Source organism: Pteropus vampyrus, unplaced genomic scaffold (assembly GCF_000151845.1).
Source record: "Pteropus vampyrus isolate Shadow unplaced genomic scaffold, Pvam_2.0 Scaffold4, whole genome shotgun sequence".
NCBI lineage: Eukaryota > Metazoa > Chordata > Mammalia > Chiroptera > Pteropodidae > Pteropus > Pteropus vampyrus.
In genome coordinates this window covers 8,312,851-8,322,273 of record NW_011888785.1, presented here as the reverse complement: position 1 = coordinate 8,322,273, position 9,423 = coordinate 8,312,851, and the positions used below count along the sequence as shown (strand labels likewise).

The following is a 9,423-nucleotide window of genomic DNA, read 5'->3' as shown; positions in this document are numbered from 1 at the left end:
GAGTTTTAGGTGTACAACATGATTCAATATTTGTATGTAGAATGACTTTTTATTCTACCCAAACCCTCAAAGTATGGCATGATGACTTTCTCTGTCTTATCAACCCTCCATAAATCTAGGCAGTCACTTTAGGTTTCTTGAAAAATGACCAAATACTTAGACACAGATATATATATATTATATACATGTGTACACACAAAGACACAACTCTATACACATATAAACACATGGAAACCCACATGCATAAAATATATCTTCTCTCATAGGCTACTTTTAAAAGATAGTTGAATAAGGCAGTAGCTATCTAGACAGTGAATTATGTTTTAGTGGAGCTAGTTCATTGCTATCTATCACCATGAATTACTTATTTTTTTCTTGGTCTTTACCATGTTGTGAAAATACTATTGCTAATGTGTACTGGATGCCTAGAAAAGCTATGCATTTTCTTCTTCCTCCTCCACCTTACCCATCTCTTATTTTTCTTCCATCTCTATTTTCACCCAAGCCAAATACCTAGAGTCCTCTTCAAGCCTTCTCCATCTTGTTGCATATAGAAAATCACTTCCTGAGTCCTGTAAAGTTTTCTTCCTTAAATGTTTCTCTAGTCTGTTCTTGGGTTTCTCCACTGCTACTGCCTTGATTCAGTGCCTCACTTCTTTTCTCATTCTTTCAGTTCCTCCTATTTTAGAAGATGTCTAACTAGGTCTACCAGACTCATCTCCCCTTTTGTGTATTCCCTTCACTAGAGTCCTCCAAAATGAAGTGTTTGTACCCTAGAAGATAGATTAGATGGCTAATTAAATCAACTTAATTTTCTATAACATCCCTGTTTAATTTCTATGTCTGAGTGTGTTTTATAATGTAAATAATATAGAACAGATATTTAACTTCATACATATGTACTTATGTTAAGGTGCATATTTATATATTTTTAATATTGGGGTACATCAACAAAAATATTTGGAGACTGTAGTCCTCTACTGCTAATTGAGTAATCTTTCAGAAAGTATATTTGTCACATCTCAGCTTTACATCTGTTAGTATTTTTTTCATTATCCTACATATCCAAAATATAACCCCCCCAAAATTATGAAATTGATATATTATTACCATCTAATCTTCAGACCTCATTCGGGTTTTGCCATTTGTCTTCAGTAATGTCCTTTAGAGCAAAAGGATTCAGTATAGAACCACTCGCTGTGTTTAATTTTTGTGTTTCCTTAGTCTTTAATCTAGACAGCCCCTTAGTCATTTTTTTTTTTTTTTTACTTTCATTACCTTGCCATTTTTGAAGATTACAGGGCAGTTATTTCGTAAAATATCTTTCCCTTTGCATTTTTCTGATCTTTTCTTGTGATTAGATTCATTTTATGAATCTTTGATAAGAATAACACAGATGTGATGCAGTATGCATCCTGTCAGGTGATATGTTATTTCAATTTGAACCATAGATGTTGGCGTTAACTTTGATCACACTACTAAGGAGTTATCTGCCCAGTCTTCTCCATTCTCTCCCCATTTCTAATTAATAAGTAATTAGTGGGGAAGAACCTTGAAACTATGTAAATATCCCATTCCTCATAAGACTTTCATTTTCTGTTTTATTCAGTGGGTTATTATGATTTACTTTGATGTTCGAATTGTCCCAAATGTGTTTAATGGAAGCCACCTCAGGCTGGCTGCTGCCATTTCAAGTTGGCATCTATGGCTTTTCGACATGATCCCAGAAATCTTTGAGTATTTCCTTACTAAAAATGTTCTAGGCTTAACTTGTACTTTCCATTCCCCTACTCCTGGAACCAGCCATTTCTCAAGGAGCTCTGGTTACTTTTAGTGGAGAATGGCATTTAGAAACCAAGATCTGGGTACTGGATATATTCATTTCTACCGAGATTCCTCCTAGGTCTTCTCAGTAGACAATGTGAAGGACTAGATGTATGTACAGGCATACCTCCTTTTATTGTGCTTCACTTTACTGCACCGCACAAATATTGCGTTTCTTACAAATTGAAGATTTGTGGCAACCCTACATTGAGCAAGTCTATCGGCACTTTTCCAGCAGTTTTTGCTCACTTTGTGTCTCTGTGTCACATTCTGGCAAGGTATATATGTACATTATTTTTTTAGGCATAATGCTTAATGCCTATATGTCTGTTCATACACATATACATTTACACCTATATTTCTCTGTCTTTATAGATACTGGAAACCATTCTAGTTTTCTCTCTTTCCATGTCTGTAACTCCCTGATAGGAAACTGGCTCCCAATATCCTTAATATATATTCTTATATGATTAATCCCCCTGATATAAAACTAATCTCTTTCACCCTTCACCTCCATCTCACATAGATACCTACTTTGCTTAAAATAACCTGATGGTTTTTAGACTGAATTATTCAGGAAGGAGAGAGAAGAGGGAATGAGGGTAGATGCTTATATGTTTTATAAGCTCCTTAAATTATTATAATGATCAGTCAAGAATAAGAACTACTGTTTTATGTATTTTATGACTTCTTAAGTTATTAAAAAAGCTTTTAAGCTAAAATTTAACTTATTTAGAATTTTAAAACATATACATGATGTGTATAATTCATCAGACTTTGACACTTTAAAATTATGATATATACTTACACATAAGATAAAAGGTAGACTTAATATTGTATTTTTTAAAATGTAGGGCACACTTCACTTTTCATTCTTTTTCTAGGGTATATTTGATATAGATCTCAACAAATTCTATCTGCTGAAATGAAGATAACTTATTTTGACATGGTTAATGAACATGTATAAATATTTTTTAAAGTGTTTCATCCAAGTCATCTATATTCACAAATACCACTGAGAATTTAAATATACATCATATATTTTACAGTGACTATGCCAGTTATACTTTTAGCTTTTCTTCCTTGTTTAAGCTCTGTTTTGGGAAAAGCCATAGAGTATACATGACCTATTATCTCACTACTACAAGATGAGCTGTCTTAGCTTAGAGACCTCCATGTGGGTCACTCTTATTTGGTCTTTCTAGTACACTACTATTTTTGAGCTATAAATAAATTAAATTTATATGCATAGAAATCATGTCAAAATATCTATGGAAGATTTTCAGGAAATACAAATGCACATGCCAGCTGAGGCAAGTGGTATTTTTTGCTAATCATTTGTATTACAAATCCTTGAGTAGGGGAAGTATGATTTTTCATTTTTGTTTTATTTTCCAAATTTTATGCATTGAATAACTAGAATTCTATAACCAATATACTTATGTCAAAATGACATATATAAATACTTATTTTCAAGTAAAATAGTCATTAAGAATTTTGCCTCTTTAAGAACTGAAGAGAACAATCTCTTCAAGGAGTAAGTATCTCGCCACAAAACATTAAACAAGAGCATTTAATTGAACCTGGTAATATTGGAAATTGAATGTCTGAATTTTATGAAGACTTATGAAAAATATAAAATTAAAATGACCTATGCTTTAAGGTTCTTTTAAATTTGAAGCACATAACTGACTCATAAAAAAGGACTTTCGAATATTTTAACTATTCATTTGGCCGTGGGGATTTTATCTGACTTTAGGTTAAATTTTAAGTTTTTGAATTTAGCATGGTCGACAGAGAAGCCATTTTCAGGTAAAACTTATACCACTTAACTAATTCAGTATTCTTCTAGCATTTGTGTGACAAGCATTAGTGCTTACAAAAATGTGCTTTATTAAGCTTTACTGAGTGTTGATTTGCCTTTTTACTGATACAGGTATGTAAAAGTCTGGAGAAAAGTTATTTATAGTGTCCTATAATAGAATCCCATAGAACAAATCTTTTGTGGTTTGTAGACATACTGAAAGGCCAAGAATTAAAACTGGTGTGGTTATTCTTGAGGATGGCTATAGTTAAATATTTAAACTTTAGATTTCCCCTTTGCTAGTGTGTGGAATAAAGCCCACAAATTTCCAGTTGATCTTCTACCTTATTCTAGACTAAGTTCAAGCTATTGCCAGTTACTCTAACATTTTCCCTGGCAGGTAAAGTATATATATCTTTTAAGCCCTTAATTTCTAATTGAGTGCTGTACTTTCAGACTAGTAACAATAATTTGTGATTCTATAAAAATAGCCATTAACAATTCTGCTAATTACAGTTGACACTGTGCTTTAAAAAAAAAAAGTGTTATTTGTTTAAACTGAACATTTATGTACTGATTATTTGTCATTATTGCCCTAGACAGGTTTCTGAAACCTATCCCTAGGTAATATTTTTATCGAGTAACAATTTTCAGCAAAACAAATATTGTTTGTGGTTATTCTTTATAATATAATTTAAATCTATGCTGATCTGTTTAGTTCTGTAACCAAAGGTAGTTTTCATGGGGACTGTGTAATACATTTTAAGCATATTGGTGTATTTCAATAAGTCATTGTCAGGTATTCCTTAAGAATCTTGCGAAAATATGATTGTTTTCCTCTAGGTAAAGTTTATCAGTGTTTCTGACATAGATTTTAATATATTTCAGGATCATATTCACAGAGAAATAAAATAATTGGAACCTCTAAAATTAGACAAATGTTTTCTATATTAATAATTTGCAAAATTAAAAACTAAATTACTTTTAAGTTACACTTACTACAAACTGGAAAAACCAAGCCATTTTCTAATTTAGATGGCATGTGAGTCTGATGCATTTACATACTATGCTGTGGAATACCATATGTGATGAGAAACTAAATCATAACTGAGATAATTAATTGAAGTATTGTAGGGTACCATACATAGGGATGTATTTCAAAACTCACCAACTTGATACCATCTTTTAATTTAAATTTTTTCTATGTTTTTATTTTTTATTATTTTGAAGGAAAAAGTCCGCTGCTAAAAATACAGTTAAGTGAAGGACATTTCATTACAGCTTTTAAAAAGTAAGAATATTTGTACCTTATTAACCCAGTATTTGAAATATTAAAATTGGGCTTTATAATATACTTATGTAAAAATTCAGAAGGAATATAAAATATGTTAATTATATAACTTAGTATTCCAGCATTTATGTATAATGTGAGTGAGAGACATTGTTCATTGCAAAGAGATGGTCCTAGTTGAGCTAAGCTATCCTATTCTCAGTTGTGAAAGTAATACCTATGTGATAAGAAAGACTCAAATCCTAGCTTGAAAAAAGAGAGATTTCATGTATTCTAGATGTAGATACAGTTAATTTATTCCTTCTAATTCATTAAACATTTAGTTTAACTATTTCATTTTATAGAATTAGTTACTGTTAAAAAAAACCTGTCTTTCTAACCTACATATATATTGTGGTTTAAGAAATACCCTTTTGTTTACAACTAAGATAGACTTCTTCAGATCTAAGCTTGAAAATTCAAAGAATGTACTCTCATAGTTAATGGAATTGAGTTCTGAAATCAAATATATTTAAGCCTTCTAATCTTGATGTTCTGATATAATCCTTAACAAGACTGATAAGAAATTATAGATAAGAAATTATAGGGGTTGGGAGCATAGTGAAAGTGTGTTATGCCATGTTATTTACTTTTTAACATATTCATTTTTTGACATTTGGATGTATATCTATAAGCAGTTTATACTGTAAAATGATAATGTTTTTCTCCATAAAAATTTACCATTAAATTTATGGAGTTTCTTATAATTTGAGGACTTGTTGAGTAAGAAAATAGAATAATTTAAACTATACAAAAAGTTAAAGTATGCAATATGGTGTAGAGAAAAGAGCTTTATGAGCTTTGAAAAGAAATAAACTGGTTTCAGATGTTAACTATTTACAATGCATGTGACCTTCAGCAAGTTGCTTCACTTCAGTGAGCTTCAGGTGGCTCATCTGTGAGAAGTTTAATGGCAACACTTGGAATAATAAGAGATACTCAGTAAATGGCATCTATTCTTACTCTTAAAAATAAGCAAGCATTTTAGTCACAGAGAGAAAAGTTCAAAATTAGTGATAATGTTCTGATTTTCAAATGTAAGAAATGTTTTTTAAAAGTAATCTGAAGAGCAGTTTTCTGTGTTTTATTTTTGCCTTCACACATACCAAGTAAAAATCTTGTCTCTCTGAGTTTCACACTATGTGCCTTACTCTAAATAGAGTAAGGTCATGTCTAATTTTTTCATTCTCAAAAAGATCTGTTTTTTTCAACTTCTTGTTTGAGTTAAGAGGCAAGAAAAAGTATTTTAATAATTAATCTATTTTTAAACTAAAGAACTATGGCTGTCTAGACTTTAAAATTATATACTGTTCCATAAGGTATTTTTTTCTTAATTTGTTGTATATCATTAGCAAATAATGAATATTTTTTTATATTGATGGCAATGACTATTTCACATTAAATATACAATTATGGTCTGCTGTGAATCACAGATCATATGGTAATGTGTTTATTTTATTTAATAAACAGAAGGCAATATGTTTAGAAAGTAAATGTTTACTTTTTACATTTAAACAACTGGCTCTACCTAGTACTGAATAATAGGAAAAGGTGTAACTGATATGAGCATAAAGGGGAAACTTGTTTAACTGAAGACACATTTTGTTAATAGGTGAAGAAATATCCAAGAAATTTTTCATACATTGTGGAGGGGTATTATTTCCTTGTCAAGGTCATGAAAACTATAAACTTGAAACTGAAATAATAATAAAAAATAAATAAAATTTAAAATAACAAACCAGTGAAGATAGGTATAAGATAATTTATGTGTCCACTTTTCTAGGTGCATGCGGTTTTTGACAATAAAAGATTCATCAAGCCTAACGAATGGCTTTTTTTAGGGAACAGGCATATATCAGCAACTCATCTTTTTATTGTTAAGTGTTTGAATACTTTTAAGGATGGAAATATGGGGACTTCTGGGCTAGCATTTTTACATTACTTGTGGAGTCTGGAAATTAAGGTTATTAATATTTAGGGCATACTGTGTAAACACATTTAGAATATCATAACATGATTATGTGCCTTCAATATGTCTTATAGCATTTATGCCAAGATAAAGCCTCCTTCTTAAATAAGGAAACTGTACTCATTCTCAGATGCTACTAATGCCTTTCTTTTAGAAAGGTAGGATCTCAATATATGTGTCGGTCAAAGGGCAATGATTTATATATGTAAATTCTTCAGAATGCTATCTTTATACCCCATTCTCTCTCCCTCTCTGCCACTTGCTCCCCTGATTCCCAGTGGAAGAAACCATTAATAATATTCCATCAGTTCTCTATATCATAGATTCCATATTGATGAATTCAACGAAGATTTCATTTGGTTGAATCCAGAGATGCAGAACTTGAGTATACAGAGGGCTGACTAAGGGTCCTGACAATCTGAGGAGTTTGGTATCCACGGGAGCCCTAGAACCAATCCCCCACAGATCTGAGGGATAGTTGTACTTCCTTAACTGTAGCATATGAATTTCTCTGTTTGTTTACCTTCATGTTACTTAAGAATTTGAATATCTCTTTCTGGGAATATTAGATATGCTGTTCTTAACATATTTTCCATTGGTAAAATGCTGACGAAGGCAAATTATAAGACGGTGGTCCATACTGTCCTCCATTGCCTCATAGCCCCAGCTTAGTCCAGTCCTGCTTTGTATTAAATTCTTAGCTTCGGTTCTCATTTTCACAGGGCGCTATGAGCCACCTTCAGCTAACTTTAATAGGTTAGGTAAAACATCATTTTGTTTTTTTTTGTGCTTTACTTATCAAAATAAATTTTTAATCTGATTTACATCAGAATTTATGATTTTCACCATTTGTCAATCCACATAGCCCAAATACCAGTGATTTCTCCTCAAAGCGTAGTCTACAAACCACTTGGACCAGGATCTTCTAAAGTACTCTTAAATATTTGATTTGGAAGACCCTGTGCAGACTGGCTAAATCAGTATTTCTAGAATGGTGCTCAGGAATCAGCATTTTTATAAATATGATAGGTGATAATTATGATTAGTAAAATTTAAGAACTACTGCTTTTGACCCTAATCTCTTAAATTCCTGACACATAGTTTTGTCTCCAATTTCGGTATTCACTTATTGTACTTACAAGATATCATTCTCAGACTCTGCTGTTCTGTAATAGGACTGTCTTTCAACTCTACAGGGAGTTTTGAGGTATACTGATGACACCTGATTCAGGTTCAGTACCACAGCATTCTTGGGTTACTAATATTCCATATTCTAGTTCTTCTTTCCAAGTTTTGGAATTGCCCAGCAACATTACAAGTATCTTCTTTGAGCTGTATTCGAGAATCTTCCTCAATCACTTTGCCTTATCTTTTTTCTACTTCTTTGTGGCAACTTCTTTGCTGGTAACTATTTTTCACAAACTCCTTTCTTGCCTTCAGTGAACCTGTTCTGTACTGCTTTTCTCCCTTCTTAGGAGACCATGTTTTTGGCTTTTTTGATAGGGTACTTCGGCTTGTTTTCACAGTCTTCTCACTCTGCATCCATCCCAAAGCTCAGTACCACACCACTTTTGCTACAGGAAAACTTGAGATTTAGGATTTTATGATCCATCTACTTTCTCTGAGTTAATGTTCATCAAGAGAGAGGCTTTCTGCATTTAAAATATTATCCTTTGGTCTAGTACTTAAGATATAATGTGTTAAATTTACTAGTAAGTTCTAGTTGGCCATTTACACTATTTAATAGTCTCCTTCTACTACAAAGTTTAAGTAGTATTTGCTTAAGTAGGAGAATACATATCAACTGATCTCCAAGTGAAATATTATTCTGGAGATATGATTAAATATGCTGTAATTGAGGTGTCAGACTCTGAGTTTCATTTAACTTTAAATTTAGAAAATAATAATTTAAAATAGCAGTTTTTTAAAATTACCGAACTAATAACCTTTATATAAAATCTTGCCTTTAAAAAATATGTGCTCTTTTTCTCTTTACTTTTTTTTCTTTTCTGACTCTACCTTTCTAGAGAAAGTTGGAGTCAAAAAAAAATTACATACATTGAGTGTATGTTTTTAAATTTCTTATAAATGTAATTCATGGTCATTATAGAATATTTGGAAAATTCAAAAAAAATTTTTAAATATTTAAAATTACCTGCAATGATAGCACCTAAAGGTATTACATTTCTGCTCATGTTTTCGTAGTGAATCCTGCTACAACCTACTCTTTAAAAATTTCAATCGTAATTATCAAAGAAAACTCTCAACAAAACGAAAAGACAGTGTACTAAAAGGGAGAAGATATTTGCCAATGATGTGTCTGACAGGGTGGTAATATCTAAAATATATAAGAAACTCATACAAATTAGCATTAAAAAAAAAAATCTGATTTAAAAAATGGGAACCTGAATAGCTATTTCTCCCAAGATGACATACAGCTGGTCAATAGACATGAAAAGATACTCAATATCACTAAGCATCAGGGAAATGCGAATT

The 9,423-nt window shown here is 31.5% G+C and overlaps 1 protein-coding gene across 8 annotated transcripts in view; it reads left to right on the top strand.

The window, feature by feature from the left end:
- PHF14 (PHD finger protein 14) overlaps positions 1–9,423 on the top strand; it is a 178,882-nt gene that overhangs the window by 115,518 nt on the left and 53,941 nt on the right. Inside the window, exon 19 of one of the 8 annotated variants that reach the window (XM_023532941.1) lies at positions 4,859–4,891. The exons of the other annotated variants lie outside the window; for them this stretch is intronic. Coding sequence (XP_023388709.1) covers positions 4,859–4,876 — 18 coding nt within the window. The 3' untranslated portion in view covers positions 4,877–4,891. Of the gene's footprint in view, positions 1–4,858; positions 4,892–9,423 lie in introns of those variants that run through there. 8 annotated transcript variants of the gene reach the window in all.